At 39.6% G+C, this 23,680-nt stretch overlaps 1 protein-coding gene across 3 annotated transcripts in view; it reads left to right on the top strand.

Moving 5' to 3' along the window:
* fam184ab (family with sequence similarity 184 member Ab) overlaps window positions 1-23,680 on the top strand; it is a 205,756-nt gene that overhangs the window by 163,503 nt on the left and 18,573 nt on the right. For all 3 annotated transcript variants that reach the window (XM_022196845.2, XM_051960777.1, XM_051960776.1), the window contains 2 exons: window positions 8,726-8,910; window positions 14,339-14,485. In XM_022196845.2, coding sequence (XP_022052537.2) covers window positions 8,726-8,910; window positions 14,339-14,485 — 332 coding nt within the window. The remainder of the gene's footprint in view (window positions 1-8,725; window positions 8,911-14,338; window positions 14,486-23,680) is intronic.

The raw sequence follows: 23,680 nt of genomic DNA, 5'->3' as shown, positions 1-23,680 counted from the left end.
CTATTTGTGCTTTGAAATAAGCCACCAGATGTTATGACCCAGACTGTAACCCCTCCCTTCGAGATAATATTTCAAAAGTTACTTGTTTGCTATTTATTTTTTGCGTAATGATTTATTCATGTTAAAATGCTGCATGTAGAGCATTGAAATTCAGAGACAGTGAGAGTCTGTGTTTACATGGATTCTTTGTTTACTATGGCGGCTTCCTAATGGCACATAAACCGAAACTTCCTGAGCTGAATCATCAGTGGAAGAGCTCAGCAGCAGACAGTCGTCACGCTGAGTTACATAATGCTTTTATACCTCCAATTACTTAACAGATGAGGAGGAAGAGGCTGATGAAGAACAGGACAGTGTGTGTGTCTTTGCACACTTTTTGTCATCTTTCTTTGTTGGGATATTGAACATGTTTGATCTGACAGAGCTGTGTGATCAGTCCCCTCGTCTTCAGTATCACCTGACATCTAATATCCACTCTGTTCTATTTCCATTAAACTGGCCTATTTTTGATGTTGTTTTTAGTGTTTAGGGAAAAAAAATTCTTTCTGCTGCTGCTTTTGTCATTTAAACCATCAATAGACGTACAGTATTTTCAAAGGGCTGTCATTTTCTTTTGCGTCTCTTCTTTTTATTAGCTTTCTTTGTTGTTGTTCTCATAAAATCACGTTGTTGTTTTTTTTTAGCTGAACCATTCGCTCAATTAATCCTCAGTCAACATTATTTGGAAAGTATTTACTTAGTTTTTCACTCTGTTGGTTTTAGACAAAATTGTAAATATTTATTCAGTTTGTTGGAATTTACAGAGTGATTAACTGAGACAATAACAGGCAGTAAAATAGCAGATTAGCATCGAGTTTGAACCTGTGAATAAATTTGATGATAGCCACTATATATTATAGCACTAATCTGGACGACCTTTATTCCACAGAACAGAGAATTTAATGATGACCAGGTGTGAAATCATGTGAAGCAGCACAAGAATTAAATTAACATGGAACTGTTTCAAAGCCTTTACCACTAAACACACATACACCCCTGAAGAAAATCTTAAGATCGGGGGGGAAAATTGCAAATATTTGCATGTTGCGCTGGTGGATCGTAACCAGGTTGTAAGTAGATCCTCAGAATGCAAAATGAAGAAACAGGAGCAAGAGACAAAAAATAGAGAGTCGGAGAGCCCACATAGCTGAGCTGGCTGAGTGGGCGACCCATAAACCGGCACCATAGTACCTGACACAGCGGTCATGGGTTTTAGTCCAACCCACGGCCATTTACTGCATGCCATTCAGCCACTCTTCTCCACGCGTTTCTTGTCTCTCACTCTCCACTGTCCTATATAATAAAGGCCCCAAAAAACTTTTAAAAATAAATAAAAAATAGAGAGCAGGCAATTTATTAAAAACTGCATTTAAGCTCAGACAGGCTGTTCCTCAGCTGATCAAATGTTTAACATCATAGCCCAAGTAAACACCAAAACAGAATTAAAAGTGCCAAAAAAGGACTCAGTAGACTAGTAAGTAGCCCCACTGTTCTTGTTGATCACTTCAAAAATTTGTTGGGCATGCTGGATGTGAGCAATTCCAGGAGGCTGGTGGGAACGTTGCTCCATAAATTGAAGATGGCTTCATGAAGGGCATTCATGGTCTGAAACTGATGTCTGTTTTTGTAAACTTTCCTTGCCATCCATCCCCAAACGTTCCTAATGGATTTAGATCAGGGGAACATGCAGAATGGTCCAGAGAGCAACGTTATTCTCCTGGAAGAAGTCCTTCATGAGGCGGGCGTTGTAAACGGCAGTATTGTCCTGGTGAAATAAGCAGTCATTACCGACCAGACGAAGCCCTCAGTTAAAGAGGGATACCCACTGCAACATCTCCACATAGCCAGCCGCCGTTTGACGCCCTGCACAACCTGAAGCTTCCATTGAAAGAAAAAAGCAGCCCAGATCATGTTGGAGCCTCCTTTACGGTGCCGCCTAAAAAACATCTCCAGTGGGATCTCCTTGTCATGCTAGCAGAAACCATCAGGAACGTCCAGGTTACATTTTTTCTCGTCAGAAAAAAAAAACCTTTCTTCCACCTTTCAATGTCCCATGTTTGGTGCTCCCTTGCAAAGTCCAAACTGGCAAGTTTGTGGTGTGGAAGGAGACGTGGCTTTTGAAGATGTTTTTTGGTCTTTAAATCCTACTTTTGCAGATGCCATCTTATGGTTATTGGGCTGCAGTCAGTACCAGTAAGGGCCTTAAATTCTGCGTAGGTGAATTTTTTTGGGGTCTACCACTTGACTTTTTTTGTCCCGTAGCCCTGAGGATTTTTAAGAAATCCTTACCGCGCCCTACCTCAGCAGCGATGGCGTATTACAGGAGTACAGATTGTGCGGCTCAACAATTGTGCCACGTTCAAATCGAGAAAACCGTTTTGCCTTCAGGAGGTCATGACAGTGTGAATACCTGAGAGAAAATGTCATGAAAGCCGGATAATTGTGCCGATTCTGCCTTTTAAATTCTGTGGCGTGAAACATTTGATCAGCTGAGGAACAGCCTGTTTGAGTTTAAATGCAGTTTTCATTAAATTGCCTACCCTCTTTTTTTCCTCTTGCTTCTGTTTCTTCTTTTTGTATTTTGAAACTCTACTTACAGCCTGGTTACGATCCACCAGCACAATATGCAAATACTTGCAAGTTTTCCCCTGGTTTTAAGATTTTGTGCAGGAGTGTATAGATATGAACATAACAGTATGTAACTAGTCTGTGTAAAAAAAATCAAGAAAGCAAATGAAGAAAATTAAAATAAATATAGAAACAAATGGATTATTATTTATGCATGCAAAATTTCTCATGGCTGGAAATGACAGCCATGTGAAAAAAGATAGTTTAAGGAGATTCACACTGTAACAATTCTCAAAGGTCATCATCACCAAGACTATCATGATGAATCCAAGCAATTCTTTTATGAAAAACTCCAGAAGACACTCTGACAGACACTGACAAGGCTGGTTTCCATGGACACCAACCAAAGATGATTGTACTCCTCCGAGACGGATGCACAAAAGCTCACCGAGCCTTTGCAAAGGCTCAGCTGGACAAAGAAGAATGTCTGGTTAGTTGAGAAGAAAATGGAGTTGTTTGGACACAGGGATGTGGCTTTTGATTGATAAAAGGACAGAGAGACATTGAACCCCATCCTCACAGTTAAACCTTTCAGTCAATGGGCCTGGCAATCTTGTAAAAGTAAATGGCATCACGAGGAAAAGGACGACATTAGGATTCAGAAGGAAAACACCAGGCAGTCTGCTTGTTAGCAACTAGAACAACTGTTTGATTGCCGTGGTGGCAATCAAATTTAAATTTCTTATTAACACCTCTAACACAACGTCTAATCGTTTCTTCACTTGTTTCACGCTGGTCATTTCCAACCAGTAGAAACACACTGGTCAAATATATATTCCCTATAAATAAAAACTTGAAAAAAAATCTGCCTTAACTATATAATCATGTGTCCCACTATTGTTAGCTCTTAAGGTTCTATATTAGGCCCCTTTTCAGTAGATTAACCTCACATTTAGTCTCACATGCCTCCATAGGGTGTCTAAATACTGCAAAGATGCTTCATTGAACCATGATTCTGTAACTTTTGGTCATAGGGCTCTACCAAATGGGCTGTTCTGCTCTGAAAACCAATAAACTAATTGCTTGGGGGTTTGAGAAATGGCAGAAGTAAATGTCTTCATATCCAAACAGCCTTTATTTTATACCTGCAAGTTTGTAACAATCACAAAACGCAATAACAATGGATATTTTCCATATGAGACCTTTAAATAGATAGATCAGGAAATCACACCTCACTTCACTCTGGAGATTCAGCTAGCTAATGTCCTCACTTGATAAATATTTGAGTGCCTTATTTATTTTTCAAAGAGTTCAAAATGAGAAAACGGACTGACTGACAAAAGCACAAAAAAGAAAAAAGCTCCACATATTGTCCTTTACACAGATGCGTACTTTGGAAGGGAGGATGAAATGAGGTTACAAGGAGAGAATAGACCAGGAGACAAAGAAGTGATGACGGGGCAGCACAGACAAGATGAGAAACGAAATAAATCTCTGCGTCCTAAACCAGTCAACACCAGCAGTTTTATCTCCGTCTGTCTCGGAAATCAAATGATGCTGTAATTGAAAAAGTAAATTAAAAGTAAAATGGCTCAAATCAGGCAAAAACATGCTCCTTCAGGAAGCCTTTCTTGTCACTTTCTTTCATTCTACCAATTTTTCCTCCTCCTCTTCTTTTTTTCTTGTTTTTCTCCTCCTCTCCTCCCAGACAGCAGCCAGGAGTTTTATGAGGCGAAGTGTAAAATGAGTAAATTAGTCACTAAAGATTCATCTGCCCTGTCTGCATTGTGCTTAATTGCACCGCCAGGTTTATGGACATCAAAAATCAGCCAATTACACAAAGTTAAGATGCTGAGGGAGCCTCAGACAGAAGGGTTTGTGAATATGAGGCCATTACAACATTATGACTTTTGGATGTATGAACACAGCCCTTGGCACAAATTGTTATAGAAGCAAGTTAAATGAGATTTTTGCAGAGAGAGGAATCATTAGTGGACAATAGCTTGACACTATTTAATCTAATTCTGATGGAGTTAAGTGGCACTCAAGCGGGAGTCTTCGGATCACATCTTGCCTCTTCATTCAAATCTCTAATCGTAATGATCAGTTTTGGCACACGAGGCCTGCTTTGCCGCACATCGTGAACTTAGCAGTTTTGCATGTTAATGGCTTGTAGGTTCAGATGGCAGCAAGATGTGCAGCTCAGTTACAATAAAAATACAACTTGTGGCCTTGGTTTAGACATATAGAAATGTATATAAAATGATTTTGACCGCAAAATGTAACTCACCATGTTTGAGGAGAAGAATCCCAAACATTTAGATCCAGTGAACACACTTTTAGTAAAGTGAATATTTGGTTTTTTTTTTCTGTTCCTTTTCAGTTAAATAATGTGCATTCGCTCTTTTCTTCATGGTCCAGGTGAACTGCAGCACTTTCATAAAATTGGCAGCTCATAAGAGACAGATTAACAAAACAGTGTTTAATATTAAAGTAGCAGAGGCCACAATACTGAATGAATAATTTAGTCTTTATTATCTAGAGCTCCAAAAATGTTCAGCTACTATATTTCTCATAATGCAGCTCCAGAGTGTTTCATTCAACACCCACTTCTGTGAACCATAGAGCCTGGCGTGCACACTTCCAAATTCTATCCCTTCTTCTCAGTTGAATTGCCCTCAAGTATTTTTTACCGTGAAGTGTAGCGTATATCAAATAGAACTGCACGACTTGGCATTTCCAACAATGCGAGCTGCTTGTTCGTGTGATATAGTGGGGGCGGGAAAATATAATGTTGGATTAGCATCTAATTAGATGATAGTTACAACCACTGTGCGTCCATCTGCACACCCATTACTCATTCCGAATTACTCATGAACTGGCATGAGTGCTGTCATTGCATGTGCTCTCTATCATATCACAGGAAGGAGTTTTGTAGCTATGCTGTGTTTTTATACACGTTTAACTAATAATGTTATCAAGGAAGATCAAACTGCTGCCAAGTAATTCTTCTCCTCCTTACCTCTCAGTAGAGTAAGTCAGCCTAAAAACATGTCGAAATAAACAGCAGAAATTATCCTTTCCAATGATGTTTGTTCTTTCTCTGTGTAACAAACACTAATCTGGATAGAATGTTTCTGCATTGTCTCCAACATAGAACAGCAAATACAACCTTGACTTGCCCTTATAATGACCAAGATAAGAGCTTTACAGTAAAGGTTGTGTGAATACCTACCAACTCCACAAACTACCATTTGTTACAGGTTATAATTTGAAAATCTTCAGACAAGTATGAGCAATTTATTTTAAGTTTAGAAAGCCACCTGCAGAACTACTGAACATATCATATATGCATTTTTACAGCTCTTTGTCAGAAATATATCCATCCATCCATCCATCCATTATCTTTGGTCTTGACCTACAGTCAAAGACAAGAACCATGAGGGGGAAAATTAAACAGTTTGTATTCAACATTTAAAAAATAACTGTGCAAAAAAAACTCAATGTAAAATGCATCTTAAAAGAGCTTTTCCTATTTCAGTGACAGAAGTATTGCTGATCAAACTGTCAAAAATGAATACTGTTTAAGGAGGTTCTCCCTCACATTGTGATTTCATTGGCACCCCAGATTCTTCCTCATCTGACCTACCGAAGACCCACCCAGGAATTGAGCATTTACAACACCACCTGCTTTATCCTCATTAGGGTTGTTGGGAGCTGAAGTCTACCTAGCTGACTGAGAGTGAAAGCATTGGACACTCTGGACAGGTCATCAGTCTATCACATCGCTACAAATCGAGACAAACAATCACACTCACATTCACACCTACAGACAATTTAGAATCATCAATTAACCTCAGCATGTTTTTGGACTGTGTGAGGAAGCTGGAGAACCTGGAAAAACCCACACATGCACAAGGAGAACATGCAAACTCCATGCAGAAAGATCACAGGAAGGCCTGGACGCGAACCGGGCATCTTCTAGCTGCAAGGCGAAAGTGCTAACCACCAAGCCACTATGCAGCCCATATACTGAACCTCACACATAAAATGATGGTGAACCTTCATTGAAGTGACGTTCCCAAAATGCACTTGGTGTAAAAGCAGCCATCATGTCTCCATGTAAGTGTTTGGTTAAACCTACACAGCGTTCACTTCACTCCTCCCAGCCAAGAAAATCACTTGTTCATTTTCTCACTTCGAAATCACGACAGAAATGAGCGACTTCTTGTGTCTCTGTGGTGCTCAGAAGAAAAGAGCAGCTCTGCAGGTGCTCATGAGTAATTTGAGTTGTTGGTCATGTTTATAGGAAGTCATTCAGTGCTTCAGAGAACTTATAATTTATGAGCTGAGAGACTGATTCAGACTCTTGTGCAGTGCTGTTGTTGACTCAGATCTTGTTTTTGTTGTGTTTGTGGCTTAAATGAATCCTGTTTTTTAATGAACGGTTTACAGTTTTTTTACCGAGTACATTTCATCAGGTTGCAGTGGTTTGTTGTTGTTAATTATGGCCCATTAGAAACAGTAGCTCATAAAATACAAACATTACCAAGAACTTTGGCTTTAAGGTTTGTCATTTCTGTCGATTTATTTTGAGGTGATCTCTCAAGCCAGACAGGATTGGGAGGTATTTCATTTTCAAGGGGTTTACTTTTCAATATTATTAATTTCTCCAGTCAGTCATTCAAGCATGCAGCCTACAGATTATCATCACAACCACACTGGTGTACAGCATTTTATCATGTCGGCTTTTTAACGCTGGAAACGGTGAACTGACCTTTAGATTCATGACGTGTGCATCAACGTAAACATGCTTTTCTGATTCCTCGCTATTCTGAGTGTGAGTGAGATGAAAAATCACAGAAAAGCTGTCACATAGGCAGATAAACCACTTACGGTTCACTGAGTGCTAAAGGACGAGCTGCCTCTAAATAAGAAAAACTAAGAGACCAGCCAACGAAGCGGGTTTCTTTTTGAAACGGAGCTCTACCTAAGGACATTAAGATTTGCTTCGTGAAAATTGCAGATGTTGTTTGTTTTTTGATTATTGAAAGAAGGAAGTCTTGCTACAGTCGACACATTGTGTATCAGCTGGTCTTAATTGCTGTGAAAGATGTTGTTTAATCAATTAGAATCAAGTCTAACTTGATAAGAACAGTCACTGCAGATGCTCTCGTTTCCAGCGCAATCAAATTATTGAATTGTCATGTAGCAACCTTTAAAAGTTTAGAATTGTTTTTCTTTTATATAGGCATCTGACACCCGGATGTGTTTTTAATATACTATTTCAACATATTTGTTGCTATGTCTTCTTTGCAATTTGTGTTATTGTGTGTTTTTTGTTACATACTGCAGCCCAATTGCTTGTATGAGAGAACTAGGATGAACGTTGCAAATCTTTAGTTTTTAAGTTTATAAAATAATTCAATAAAGACGTAACAGTATTTTTATTAAAAGAATATAATTAATTCTAATTTTAAACCGATGTTGTTTCCCCCTATAACATACCGATAATTGTTGCAGTCAGATCATTCTCCAGTGCTGACAGCTCTGTGGAGAATGGTTTGACTATGTGAGACTGTATCACCAGAAACTACAGTCTGTCTGTGCTGTGTCACAAAGATAGATTTCTTTTTGGCACAAAGCAACCACAGTAGTTTACTCAGCATTCACTGTCATCGGCATCCTTACAGTAATTTACCGTGTTGAAATATGTCAAGGATTTGAAACACTTAAATTTTGCAGAAACACTAAAATTCTTTTGCCATTACTGGTTACTGGAATACAGAGCCGTGTGATTCAACTTTATTCATGCTCAAAGTGTGAAACACAGGGCAGCTTCAACACAACACCAACAACCGATGCCTGCTATGCCAGCTCTCACAAGTCAGTGATAAATCTGCTCCATTACACACCATTTTAGCCACAGTTGAAGCTGTGAATGACCTCTGAAACTCTACCCTCAAATGATAAAAATGAATAGATATTTAAAAGTCTTGTAGAAGTTTCTACTCGAAGTTGGACTGTGATTAAAAATCTGACAACTAACACTGTGGGAACTCAACTCTTTGAACCACCCAAATGAATAATGCTGACTTTTTTCCTTCTCTTTCCGTAGGAGCGCGAGCTGCTGGGTCGGATCTCTGAGCTGCAGGAGGAGGTGTCCAGGAGGAAGAACCACATCGCTCAGCTGGACCACCAGATCCACACGCTCAACGAGAACATCAGCACTCTGACTAAAGAACTGGAGCTGAAGGGCAAGGAGGTGCTCAAGATCCGCAGTGAAGCCAATCAGCAGATTCGGTATGACTCAGCACTCAGAGCACAGCAGGGCTAGAAAAAACACACCAATGAAGTGAGAATCTTGGTTCAACCTTTAGTTCACAGACAAGAAAAAGTGTGTTTGTTTGTTTTTTTTTTGACATTGACACTGCAAATTGGTCCCCTCCTTCCCTTCAAAGCCCATGTCAAGTCTGTCGCACTTCAAAATAGAATAACTAGACTCTTGGTTTTCGTTCTGTCACAACGGAGTTACTGTAGACAAAAGCACAGATGGATTTGAATACGTTTGTCAGTTTGGTGCATTCGTGTACCACAGTGTGTATTAGAGAGACTTCATTACCTTTTTTTATAGGCCCTTAAAAGTCAGAAGTTGCCAAATTGATATCATCCTTTTTATCTGATACAAGATCTTTACTCAGAATTTCTCTCTTCACCGTCAGATCTCGCTTCAGTCAGTATCTGAAATATTAATGGTTACACAATTGGACTTTGCACACTCCTCACACTGACACACACACACACACACACACACACACACACAACAACAGTGCATTCACATTTATCTTTACTGTAACCTGGCAACCAAACTACTGAATATTTTTCTCATGAATTCAGAGTACTGGTTGCTGAGTGCCTTATTTTTTTTTTCTTTTTTCACTTCATTTTTGGCAGGAAGCAGGAATACTGTGCTAGTGTTTGGTTCAGTTAGAAGACAAACATTTTGGTCTGCATGATGTCTTTGTCTGTGAATTTTCTGTTGATTTAATTTGGTGTTTCGATTTTGAGAATGGGAAATTGAATTATAGTCCTGTAAACTTCAACATTTAGCAGCTGACAGCAAGTAAGTGTCCCTTTAGATGATAGTAAAGGTAAGAAGCTGCTGTTTTGTTGTGTATACAACCTTGTTACAGTAAGAAACTACTGCTGGTGCTTCTATTGTTGCTGCAGTTTTGGAAATCTTCATGGTCCAGGCTTCTCACTTTGCCCATATTTGACCCAGTTACTGTTTAGAGGTTAAAGAAATACTTTTACGAGAGGATCATGTTTGCTTTTTGCATGAGCGTTAAATAAGAAGATCTTGTTTGTGTGTTAAATACAAAGATGGAGCTCAGAGCTAATTAGCTTAGCTTAGCATTAAGACTTGAAGCAGAGGAAAACGGCTAGTTTTTTTGTGTGTAAAGTTCAAAAATAAGCATACCGACATCTGTATTTGTGCAAATATTAGAGATTTGGTGGCTGCATAAGCTACAAAGTCAATGGAAAGATGTGATTCAACATAATTGATGGTTTCAAAATGTAAAATATGATTTTGTTTTTAAATCTGCTTCACAGTAGAGAGACAAGAGAAAAAGTTAAGAGGCTGGAGAGAAATAAGAGAAAGAAATGGAGTTCCTGGTGTGATGCTCACTAGCTTACAGTCAGCTAATAAACATGCTTCTCTTTCCTGTCTGAACAAACTATGAAGGTAACTTAAGCCCCTTCAGACGTGCACTCCTTTGGACCTTTGGCTTGTCTGTTAACATTCAACAGCACTAATCTGAGCTTCATGCAGCTGCATTAACAGAAGGGCACTAGTGACGTGCTTCAAGTTGCGCGAACTGATTTAGGGAAAGCTTTTTCAACATTTTAGCACTGCTAGTGCTCCAAAAACATCACAGAGAGCATTTTAACATCTAATACTAACTGAAATGTTCATAAAAAACTAGTTCACATTATTGAGATTTACAAATACCAACATTTGACTAAATTTGACAGAGGTTTGGAGTCTTTCCTCTGAGTTTATTAAACACCTGCAGCATTATACAGCAGCAAGATCCCTATGAGTGTCTCTAAAGTCTGAAAAAGGTTTTTTAACCACCTGTGTGTTCTTATTTTGTGCACAGGAATAAAAACATGGCAAAATGGGTTGTAGGAGGGAGTTAAGACACCTTCATGCCCAGCTATACCATGGGTTGACATTTTCTATTATTGTTTTTGTATGGATTAAACCAAGAGGATGCGCCATCTTGACTGACAGGTTTTAGCTCTGCTGCAGCTACAAAATATATATTTGCACTTTGAAGGGAGCCAGGGGTAGCTCCTCTCCCTGCTTCCACTCTTTATGGAAAGTTAAACTTATCTGAGACTGATCTTTTCAAGTCAGCCTCAGTACAACAGAGAATAAGTGTATTTCCCATAAAGCTGAATTATTCTTTTAGATCACAGCAGTAAACAGCACAGAGTAGCAACATTAAAAGATTAGTTGGGCGGAAAAGACTGGAAACGGTGAGAAACCTAGCCGGTCCAAAGTTAACATAATCCACCTACCTGCACCTTTAAAGCTCACTATAATTAACGCGTTGCATCTCATTTGTTTAACCCGTACAAAAGCTAGCAAGTAAGACGACGTCAGACGTGGCATTTCAAGCAAATAGCCACATTTCCCAAAATGTCACACTATTCCTTTAAAGTATTAGCAACACATTTTCTGTGCCATTTCATGATAGCTTTGACATCTAGTCTCCTTCCCCGGAACACACACAAAGCGCCTGCAGTGGGCCTGTCATCAGCACATGTCGCTGACTTCGTTGATTATATTCAGATGATGATAGTTTCTGCAATCCAGCTCTGCTCTGGTCCTGATGAAAATACACCGAGATGAAAGAGGGGAAAGAAAAGCCCGAACAAGGCGAATCAGTCTCTCTCCCTCACCCACACACCGCCTTCGTCTCTCGACCAGAGTGTCAGGAGCCCATTGATTAGGAGATGTGAAGGTTACTTAGGGTAAAAGCAAAAATGGAATCTATAATCATGTTGTTCCCCGCGGCATGTTATGAATTTTTTAAAGTGCTGTATGGCTAATGTGGTCCAGCTACTCATTAGAATCAATCATGCCCTGTTTTATGTGCGCAAGTGTTTGAAGGTTTCTCTTAATATATGTGTGTGTGTGTGTGTGACGGCTGCTCCCATGTTGCTTTATTATTTGCCGTTAATTTGCGTATCTTTATGTTTCCGCGGCCTCGCTTTCTGCTGGCAGGCCCATGCGTAGCACATTTCTTCTTCTGTTACATAACTCCCCGTCTGAATCCTGGTCACAGGGATAAAAATAGGCTGTTAAATAAATAAAGAGGAAGCAGAGAGAGATAAGATGTGCACCCCTCGGGGAGAGTTGGCCCAGTCAGAATGAGAGGCAGACAGACGTCCATGTTTCCCCTCCATCATCCTTCTCTGCCTCTCCTCGCTTTCATCAGCCTTTTTCCTCTCCTCGTTTCATTATGAGTATCTTGTCTTCCAGTTTTCCGCCACCCTTGTACCCTTCTAGTTCTTTTCCCACCTTTGCAAAACCTTGTACATTTGCACATTGAGAGTATTTGATGATGAATAATTCATTTCTCACTTTCTATTCATATGTATCAGATTTTGTGGACATCCAGTGTACAGATATGTCTTTTATGTCATACCACTTCTATGATTTGGTGCATTTTCATATTGTTGGCTGTTATCCTATGCAGCAGTATAATTATGTGAGTCATATGTTTATGACTATTGCATTCATCGTATGTTGTCGTGCATTTATGTTCTTGGAATTCATTCCGTGCATCGTTCTCCCTTCTCTAATCTCAGCGACATGTCCACTGTGGAGCAATCCAATATGCTGACGAAACGAGAGTCTGCAGGTCCTGATTAAGTCTCACAGCACAATAAATTTAAATCTGTGTTATTCCTGAGTCACAGCATGCGTCACTCTGACCAGGAGCTTTTATTCTGATGGTAATGTAGAAATTAAACAGCCACATGATACAGAAGATTTATCCGCTACGTCCTGCGATGTGACGTGGTATGGTGGGACTCAAAACATGGGATAAACTTGTTTTTTTTATGACAAATGTCATCAAACTTTACTATAATACAGTTTGTTTGTTTGTTTGGTGGTCATTATTGTCATCATGAGACCTACTTGATGCTGTTCGTTTTTAACTCAAGTGTATCATGAGTTTGTCAGATAATGTTGATAAGCATAGTAGCAATACCATCTCAGGTTGAAGATAGCTCTGTGTGTGACTGCTGGTTAGCATAGTCTTCATGGACGACATTTCAGGCACTATTTCGTACTCGTTCTGTTGTCTGACAACAGAAATAAAAAATATGTAAATCATGACTGCTTTACTGGGGCAGTATTAGAATACAATATATGTGAGTACAGAGAGCAAAAGTGAAGCACAACAGACTATATGAAAACGCAGTAACCCAATCAGTCCCTGTTTCAAATCCCTCTTAAAGTTTGCAAAATCCCTGAATGTCTCTGTTTTTCCAGAGCCGTGATCTGGGGCATATAATCAAAACTCATGATAAAACGAAGGATTTTCCTATTGTTGTGGGGACACTGCCATCAAAACTGAAATTAATCTACTGGATCTTCAATTTCTTAGATGTGGGGAGTGCAAGAAGAGTTTTGTGTTCTCTCTTGCAGCCAACAACAAAACAGTTGGGGAGCTTTGTCCTGGTTGAGACATTTTAGAGGTCACAACAGAAGCTCTACAAAGTAAACAACTGTCACTTGTTGTCATAGTTACAGTGACGCCGTGACGCTATCTCGCAATGATACAGAAATCTTTAACAAATCTGTGGATCCAGACTATAAGCCACATCACTGCCAAAATCTAATCAACTGGTGCTTGTGTCATTTCTGACCTTCCCTGAAAATTTCGTCCAAATCCGCTGGTCCATTTTTGAGTAATGTTGCAAACAGATGCACAAACGTACGCTGATCGTCACAAAACTCCACCACGTTTCTTGGCAGAGTAATAAATCAGATTAACTAAGAGGTAGCTGCTCAGTTTGAATGGGTCACCTGGAAGCAGTAAGGAGTAGGATTCTGCAAAGTTTAACTACTGGTTTATTGCGTATTACAGAGAACCTGGCTCGAACTAACTGACTAACTAGGAGGGTTTCAAGTTGCAGAGTGCTCAAGGAGTGGCAAAAGTAAATGTCTTTGTATCTTAACAGCTTTTATTTTACACCTCCAAGTTTATACCAACCACAAAAAACACTAAAAATGAATTTTTACCATATGGGACCTTTAACAATTGCTTTGGAAGGTCAAGCAGAGTGGTACAATAGCCAAGTCTGCTAGACCAAAAAAACTGTAAATAAGTCTTTTGATGTCTTACATAGACAAGAATGGTTTTATTATTTTTTGCCGTGTTTGCCATTATTAGATAGTGAAGAGTGACAGGAAATATGGAAGAGAAGGAAACTGACATTTAAGGTCTAGACCAGCTGGGAATTCCTGCTTGAAGGATTTTGCACCCATGTGGTATGCACCCTAACCACTCGACTCACCCGTGTTCAGTGGTTTTAAACAGACGCCTGCCACCCAATCACTAATTTCCAGAGCCACGATATAAATCTAATCAGCAGCTTTAATCGTTTCCCTGTGCCTCATCGGTCCGTTGTTCTCTCTCCTCAGGGCTCATGAACAGGAGCTAACGAAGAGGCACGAGCGGGAGCTGGCCGAGCTGAGCGCCGTCCACAGCAGAGAGACGCAGAACATGCTGTCAGACTTCAACAAAGCCCAGGAAGTGCTCAAAGACAAGATCTCCGCCCTTCAGATACTGTATGTACACACTGTAAATGCACTATTTGCTTGTGTGGGGTCTTCAAACAGCCGTGCAGCAACAGAGGTCCACAGCACAGAGGAATAGTACTTATCTGATTCTTAACTCATGGCTGCTTTGCGCGCAGGTCAACCTATTCAGCCTAGATAATATAATTGTGTCTCGTCAAGTGTCGAGTGGAAGCGTAAAACAACAGACAAGTTCTCTCTGGGGAAAATAACAGCAGAGACATTCATACCTGCCTGAGCTCTCCGAAGTTATCTCTTTTCTCTTGTACAGATTTATCTTTTTATCTGCCTCTTCTACACATATTCAGATTTGGGGGGAAACAAGTTTAAAAGTGTGTTTTTCCTGTTTACACATGTAATGACCTACGCAATCACTGCATCATAAAGATAATTAGGGCATATGGAAACACATTTCCGGTTGTTTGTCATATACTGCCACAGACAGGCCGGCTAGATTCGCTTTCACGTGGGCCAGGTGATGTGGAGTATAAATACGAAGGCGGTGTGATGAATTCTTTTCTTCTCACCTTATCGTATTGCGTGTCATACGTTATAAACAGCTGCGCCGAGTACAACGATGCATAGCGAAGCTGACTCGCCATAAAAGGTAGGAGAAAGAGAGTTTTACTGCAAGCATCAAGCAACTGGTGCACATGCAGTCTGTACCTGTGCTGCATTCACGCAGAAATAATGGATTCAGTCACCAAAGCAAAGGAAATCTCAAAAACGTCAGGTTACTCCATGAAATGAAAGAAATACCAGTATTGCATTGTGCTCCTGATTCCATTTGCATGAGGTTTAAAGTGCGTTTTTTTGCACACTCTCACACACAGATCTGTATGTGAAATCGATTTAATTAAAAAAAACATGTCCAGGCTTGTCTGAGAAGCATGAATTCTTCAGACAACTGATTCCAATTTAATGAAAGATTGATATCAAAATTGGATCTGTGTGTGCCTCGGAAGCTACGCTGTCAACATGACCCGCTCACACAGACAATAAAGCGTCCAGTATGCTGTGATTTTCACAACGTAAGCAGAGCCGCCTGTCTTTATCTGAACATTGAGGTTTGTTGCTCATCCGTTCCATCCAAAAATGGAATCCGGCCTTATCTTCAATGCCACTGAAGAGTAAGGCGGAAGTGTAACCATACCAGCAGGGAAAATATTGATTTTCTACCAGAGAAAATTTTATGTGTCATCAAATTTTAAGTAGAATGCTACACTTGCAACAAAAGAAATCATCAAGCATCAAATAAACAGTGCCACTCCCTCAGGTCAGGCTGAGGGTCATAGAAAGGACTTTAAGAAATACTGCAGTCCTATGATCCAAACAGCGCCTTATTTTCTGTGAATGTTGTCACCTAAATGGAGTTTTAACACCTTCTGCACACTGCCAGCCGTAATTCTGTGGAGTGAAGTGTCGCTCTCAGACACAATACTGAAGACGTGACCTGTGTGTTCTCAATGGTAGTTTGTAAACTGTAACATGATACTCAAGGTTCCTTTCTAACCATAAACAAACTAAGTGATGCAACAAATCCTATCTCTAATGAAATGATAATTGTGTCCATAAATAGGGCACTTACAATGCATGTGTAGTTCAAAAGTAGCATGTTGTTATGGAGAGTGGAATGGGTAATGGTCTAATGGGAAATAATATGAATAATACACAGTCAGACTCAACCACGACCAATGCATCTTATCTATCTTATAACTTGTTACTGTCATTAAACAATAAATTGAACTCTCTAGACCAAGGGTGTCAAACTCAGTCTAGTTCAGAGGCCACATTCAGCCCAATTTGATCTCAATAACATAACATAATAACATAACCTGTAAATAACGACAGCTCCAAATTTTCCAAGACATACAGGTATCTATATAGTATTTTACTTTATGATCAATTGACAAAGTCAGGCAAAAAAGACAAAACAACAAAAATAAGGCAAAATAATTCCAAAAATGAGACACAAAATGACAAAAGCGAGAAACGGAATTGGAAAATAGCAAAAAAAAATGACAAAAGTGAGAAACAAAATGACAAAAAAATAGACTAACAACACAAACAAGACAAAAAAACACAAACGGGAAATACAAAACGACAAAAGCGAGGAACAAAACAACAAAAACATGAGACAAATGACAAAAGTCAGACCAAAAAAGACAAAAGCACGACAAAATATTGCAAAAACGGGACACAAAACAATGAGTAATCTGGTATTTTACTTTATGATCAAAAAACTTGTCAAGGTCGAGAAATTATTTAAAATTTAGAGTTTTACAAATTTCCAATCTGCAGGTAATTTCTTCTCTGTAATTTTTAAACTTTACGAATTCACCCCACTGGCCAGATTTGACCCTCTGGAGTGCTGGTTTTGGCCCGCATGCCGCATGTTTGACGCCCCTCCTGTAGACAGTGCAGATGAAATCAGGATTTCCAAAAGTAATATTTTAAGCTTTGATTGAAGTGCAGTGATAAAACATCATCTAGTTAGACCCCTGTAAACTTTGAAACACACACACAAGTATAAATAAGCTGTAAATTAGAGCTTCCTCTGTTGAAGAACTTGCAGAGATCAAAGGTGCTGTATAGATTTATGTGAAATATGAATCAAAGACATTTAGATTGGCAAGAAATGATGGCGGAATCTTAGAATCTAATTAGTGGGAGGAAATACGTCTTTTATTACTGCAGATAGAGGGGAAGATTTATGATATTGATGGCATGTAGATGACATGCAGTGAGCACACTGAAGGAGAGGTTGAATTAGGTGAAGCTAAAGTGTGTATCTGTGGAATGAATAGAAGAGGAGGCTGTGGAGAAGCAACACAATGAGATAACAGACCGACACATGACATGAAGGAAGCAGGAAAGAAGATAGACGGCATAAGAAGAAGCAAAGAAGTGAGTTAAAAGGCAGCTCTTTGCATGAAGGAAATGGACTACGCTAAATCTTAGGAGAGTTGTAGTGATAGTCAGAGGAAAAAAAAAAAAAGCATTACATGGAAACATCCTGTGATGCATTTGAGAGTCAGGAGACGATCAGAAAACATGCAGTAGCTTCCTATTCAGAGCTGACCTCCTTTTAGTCTGCTGGGAGCACAGCGCCACCTGCTGGCTAAAGAGGAAAGAAATCTCCCTGCGTCGGAAAATATTGCATCTACATTTAAAGCTCACGTTACACATGGTTTCACTTAAGCTCTATAGTGAAGCAGGGTCTTAAAGCATTAAAAAGTTTCAGCATAACAAACCCATGTGAAGACACCTCATTAGTTTACATTTTTCAGAGCTTTCCGTTGTTCCATGGTCCTCCCCAACTGGTACAATTATTCTTTTGTGTCTGAGACAGACGTGTTGACATTTGAGGTTGGTGGCTCCGTGTTTTTTTTAAATATAGAAGGCTAATTTGGGGACTGTTTAGCCTTTATTTGTTAGTGACAGTCAAGCTATGGATCTGTGCATGTGCAGACAGTTTATATAGGAGTGTTCAGGCCCTAAGACCATCCTTTATGTTGGGATAGCACAATGTGTTGTTAATATGAAGGCCAAAGAGTCATTTTTTGACCACGTAGAAGAATATGAGAGCTCATATACCGTGTAAATATCTCTTTTTTGTAACCCTGATTTAAAATCTGGAATCATTGTTGAAGCTCTGCTGTTTTATTATTGATGAAGTTCACGAGATAGTTGCTGTTTTATTTATGAAAGGTAACTCCAAACAAGACTCAAAAGGGTTCTTCTTCTCAGAACACCGCTTCATTGAGACATCACACGGTCAGTGGTTTTAAACAGACACACATCACACCATCCAGCTGCTGGTTTCCTTCTTTTGGCTGCAGGTTGTGGTTCAGTCTAACATATCCTTTCAACACCATTAGCTAACACAATGTAGCATTAGATCATAGGAGTGATGGTTGCTGGAAATGTTCCTCTGTACCCCTATGGAGATATTCCATTAAAAATCAGCTGTTTCCAGCTAGAATAGTCATTCACCACATTAACAATGTCTAGATTGTATTTCTGATTCATTTAATGTTGTTTTCACTGAAAAAAAATGCTTTTCTTTCAAGAATAAGGACATTTCAAAGTGACCCACACTCATCTTTCCCTGTGACTCCACATTGAGTTAAACTTAAGCACTCAGTTCTTGCTATTTATATGTATTTTTTTCTGTTTGAATAGCCGCAATGTATTTCAGACTAGCTAGAATATGTGTCAGTGCTCAATAAACCTCAATATCACAAAAGGCGCTGAACAAAAAACGAAAGATCTGCATACTTGTCAGTACACTAAAAGCGAAGTTCAATAGAGCATATAGTCTGTACTGATTTTTTTGTTCAGTGTACAGACTAAATGTAGTGAAGCACTTTAGTTTCTGTGTTATTTTAGGGACAAATTTGCTTTTATAATCAGCAGTTTCTATTTTCTGTCTTCACTTGACTCCCTCAAGATGTATTTCTGGGGCTTTCCTCAAAGATGATCCACTTTCTCTCATCTAATTAACAACAACATGGATCTATCCTAACAAGTCTTGTCCCCTTTCTACCTAATTAATGACTATGATGAGGACAGCTTTACCCTCCATGTCTTGCTCCCTAAACATCCAGTGTTTAAGTTTCATGAATATTTAAGTGTTTTGTCTTGCGTCTGTGCCTTTTTGCTTGTCCCTCTGGGAGTTAGAAAGCTTTCCTGTGGGTACCAGTTGTTTTTTTGTTTTTTTTTTAGCCTTTGGTTTGTCGTCATATCTGTCGTCACAGCAGCAATTTTCCAGTTTGCAGGTGTCTGCTGAAGACTTACACGTGAACACTGGAAGCATGATGGCAGTCAACAGTTCTTAAATCAGTTCTGGAAATATATTTAACTACATGTAACCATAACAGCAAAGATTTTGCTTCGTGCAACATTTAGAAATAAACCTCAGCATTGAAACATCTGCAAGATTAAGCAAGACTTCTTGGATTCCAAAAAGGAAGCCAGAACAGACTCAAAACACTCATTTCTTCTGAAGAAGGAGAAGAAATTTTGTTGGAAATTTGTAAAACCTAATGCCCCTCTTCCTGCGGTTTGTGGGAATCTCAGCCTGATAAAGTGCTGCACCACTGAACAAATCACACAACCCTTTCAAAGTCCAGCTGTCTCTGGCAAATGCAGATAAAACTCTGCTGCTTTTACAGTTTTTATGTAGAAAATATGGGACATACAGTGTGAAAACTGCTTAATGTAACCATTTGTAACTTTCTTCCTCTTTTCCTCTGATGGTCTTTTATCTTTCAGCTCTGTTTTCCTTCATAATTGTCCCCTTACTGGATCATATACAGCATTTTGGACAAATGGCTTTTCCAAATGACTTGATGGAACTGTTTTTCATCCAATGTTGTATGTGATTTATTATCTTTGTGTGCCTCAGTGCATATTACCTTACTGTTAGGAGAGAGACTTATCCAACAGAAGGTAGGGAGAATATTTTTTATATTGGAGTTAATTACAGTCAGGTCAATAAATATTTTCAGATTTTGTTTCTGTACACCCCCACAGTGGATTTAAAATGAAGCGGTCAAGATGTGATTGATGTGCAGACTTTCAGCTTTCATTTAGTGGTTTAACAAAAACATTGCATTAAGCGTTGAAGAATTACAGCCATTTTTTTTACATAGTCCCTCCATTCTCACAGCCTCAAAAGGCTAATTGGACAAACTGGCATAATTATGAATATAAGGATTACACTTATTTGGATGCAAATCCTTTGTAGTGAATAACTGCCTGAAGTCTGGAACCCGTAAACATCACTGAATGAGAGTTTCCTCCCTTGTGCTAATTTGCCAGGACTTACAGTTACTGCTTGTTGTGGGTCTCTTTGTCTTCAGTTTCATCTTCATGCAGTGAAAAGAGACTCAGCTGTGTTTAGGCCAGATTATTGAAGAACATTCATTTTTCTTTGCCTTGTGAATCTCTTAGGTTGCCTTTGCAATATGTTCAGGGTCATTACACATCTGTACAGTAAAGAGCCATTCTGTCGGTTTTTCAGCATTTGACTGAATCTGAGCAGAAAGTAAAGCTCAGTGAACTTCACAATTCATTCTGCTGCTTCTATCGGCAGTCACATTAACAGCAAACACCAGTGATCCAGCTTCTTGGCAGACATACAGTGGATATAAAAAGTCTGCCCACCCCTGTACACATGCCAGGTTTTTGTGATGTAAGTAAAATGACACAAAGATAAATAATTTTGCAACTTTTTCACCTTTAATGTGACCTATGACCTGTACAACGCAACTGAAAAACAAACTGAAACATTTAAAGGGGAACAATAAAAAATAAAAAACTTGAAATAGCCTGGTTGCATAAGTATACACATCCTTAAACTTTCTTGCAGCACCTTTGGCTTTTATTACAGAATTCAGTCTTTTTAGGTAGGAGTCTATGAGCATGGCACATCTTGATGTGGCAATATTTGTTCACTCTTCTTTGCAAAAACGCTCCAAATCTGACAGATTGTGAGGGCATTTCCTGTGCACAGCCCTCTTCAGATCCCGCCACAGATGTTCGATCGCATTCAGGTCTGGACTCTGTCTGGGCCATTCCTCAGTCTTATTTGTAGTGACGCCTTTCTTTTGTTGATTTGGATGTGTGCTTTGGGTCGTTGTCGTGCTGAAAGATGAAGTTCCTCTTCAGCTTTCTAACAGAAGCCTGACGGTTTTGTGCCAGCACTCACTGGTATTTGGAACTGTTCATAATTCCCTCCACTATGACTAAGACCTCAGTCCCAGCTGAAGATGAAGAACAGCCCCAAAGCATGATGCTGCCACCACCATGCTTCACCGTAGATATGGTGTTATGTTGGTGATGAGCCGTGTTGTTTTTGCACCAAATATATCTTTTGAAATTATGGGCAAAAAGTTCAACGTTGGTTTCATCAGACCGTAACACACTCTCTAACACGTACACGTTTTTCTTCATAAAATAATGCTTCCATCTTGCCACCCTACCCCAGAGCCCAGACATGTGAAGAAGACAGGAGATTGTTGTCACATGTACTACACAGCCAGTACATGCCAGAAATTCCTGCACCTCCTTCAGTGTTGCTGTCGGCCTCTTGGCAGCCTCTCTGACCAGTTCTCTTCTCGTCTTATCATCAGTTTTGGACAGACGTCCTGTTCTTGGTTATGTCACTGTTGTTTCATATTTTCTCCACTCGATGACGACTGTCTTCACTGTGTTCCATGGTATATTTACTTCCTTGGAAGTTCATTTGTATCCCTTCACCTCACTGATATCTTTGAACAATGAGATCCCTCTGATGCTTTGGAAGCTCTCTGCAGACGCTTGTGCTGGAAGATGTGGCTACAAAATGTCAGGAAAAGCCTACTAGAACAGCTGAACTTTATCTGGGGTTAATCAGAGGCACTTTAAATGGTGGCTGGTGTGTGCTGACTCCAGTTTAGCATGACTTTGAATGTAATTTGTTAAATCTGAACAGTCACATCCCCAGCTAAAAGAGGGTGTGCACACTTGGCAAACCTCATTGGAGGGATTTCGGTTTCTTTTTCAATTGCATTACACGGGTTATAGGTCTCAATAATGGTGGAAAAAGTTACAGAATTATTTATCTTGGAGTCACTTTTTTTTACATCACATAAACCTGGCATTTGAACTGGGGTGTGTAGACTTTTTATGTCCATTGCCCCTATCACAACACTACCTGCACTGTGTCGATAGATGATGGGCTCTGCTGCCTTCCTTCCCTTCTCTTAACTCTCCTCATTTTGGTGAAAGGACGTCTTGATGGCGTCAACATAAGTGATTAATCAATGAAGAGAATCTGATAATCATATATAGACCTTTGATTGGTCCAGCTTCTTCATTTTTAATATTTGCTGGTACCCTTTTTCTTCTGTAAACTGAACATCTTTGTAGAAGTTATCTTGGGCATGCTAGAAACTGTAATGGAAGTTTTGTTTTGGTTGCAAAAAGGGTTCAATCATATTTTTCACTTTAGACCTGTGATATTGCATGTTATTGGGATTTCCAGTGCTGTGTTTACGTTATCATAGAAAAACGGCTTTTGTGTGCACCACTTCTTTATTATCTGTGTAGTGCACGGTAGTCTCACATAGCCAGACATGTCTTCAGAGCGCTGTGTCAAAGCTGGAGAATGGTCTGGCTGCACCTCATTATCATTCTGCTATATGGGAGAAACACACTGTGGATTGTTTGTAGCAACGATGTGCCTGCAAAACAGTGACAGGGGAATCGTTTTGATGGAACATTTGTGCACAGGGAAGCGAGCACTGTCATTAAAATGATTAATTCGCCAGAAGAACCGAGCAGGACTGTCTTGCTGCATGGTCCAAATCCTTGGTAAAACTTGCTATTTTCAGTGTGTAGATTGCTGCTGGGAGATTGTTGTTGTTTCCTGTAGTGAAGGTTTTTTTTTTAAAACGGTAGCACAAGGGTAGCAGAATGACAGGATAAAGCTGCAAATTCAAATTCATTGTATTATCACAAATGACCTTCTTACTGAGACTGGATCAAGAAGCTCTATTCTATTGGCAAAATACCAGCATGCAAATGCATCTAGCAGGTTTGTTACAAAAGCAATGTGAGCGTCTCTGAAACTGTCTGCAGTAGCATCATCGTTAAAGTTGCAGAGTTTTGGAGTGGATCCTTGTTTTTCTGCTGTGATGTGGACATGTTGTAAATACAGCAGGGAGCAAAAATGTTCAAGACGTGACCAGAAGGCAGTGAAGATAACAGAAATTCACCCCCAACACTTCCTCATGACCATCAGTCATGGGCAATTTTGGGTTATAGTACATTCCAGCACCTCCAACTATGAGACTCCAAGTCATCATCTTATCCATCCTTACCAAATTTGAACTACGAGAAACCCCACATCAACGCCTTGGTTTAGCCTGACCGCTGACATTTTGGCGCAGTAGAGGTTGTCCAGTATCTCTTATCAGCTGAACCATGCAGCAGATTTTCCCACTTGCAGGTCATGCTGAAGAAAATCGGCTTGATTGCCTCCATATAAGCCAAAGAAATAACGGGTGCATTTGTCCAAGCCCTGGAAATGTTCTGTCTGTGTGATCTGAAACAGACCCAGGAATATGATAAATGCCACGGGTGACACCGGACTCCCTTGCCTTTCATGTGTCACTGACACTGCAGCCGGGTGTGACA

The sequence above is a fragment of the Acanthochromis polyacanthus genome, chromosome 16 (genome assembly GCF_021347895.1).
Source record: "Acanthochromis polyacanthus isolate Apoly-LR-REF ecotype Palm Island chromosome 16, KAUST_Apoly_ChrSc, whole genome shotgun sequence".
Lineage (NCBI taxonomy): Eukaryota > Metazoa > Chordata > Actinopteri > Pomacentridae > Acanthochromis > Acanthochromis polyacanthus.
This window is presented reverse-complemented; position numbering and strand designations above follow the sequence as displayed.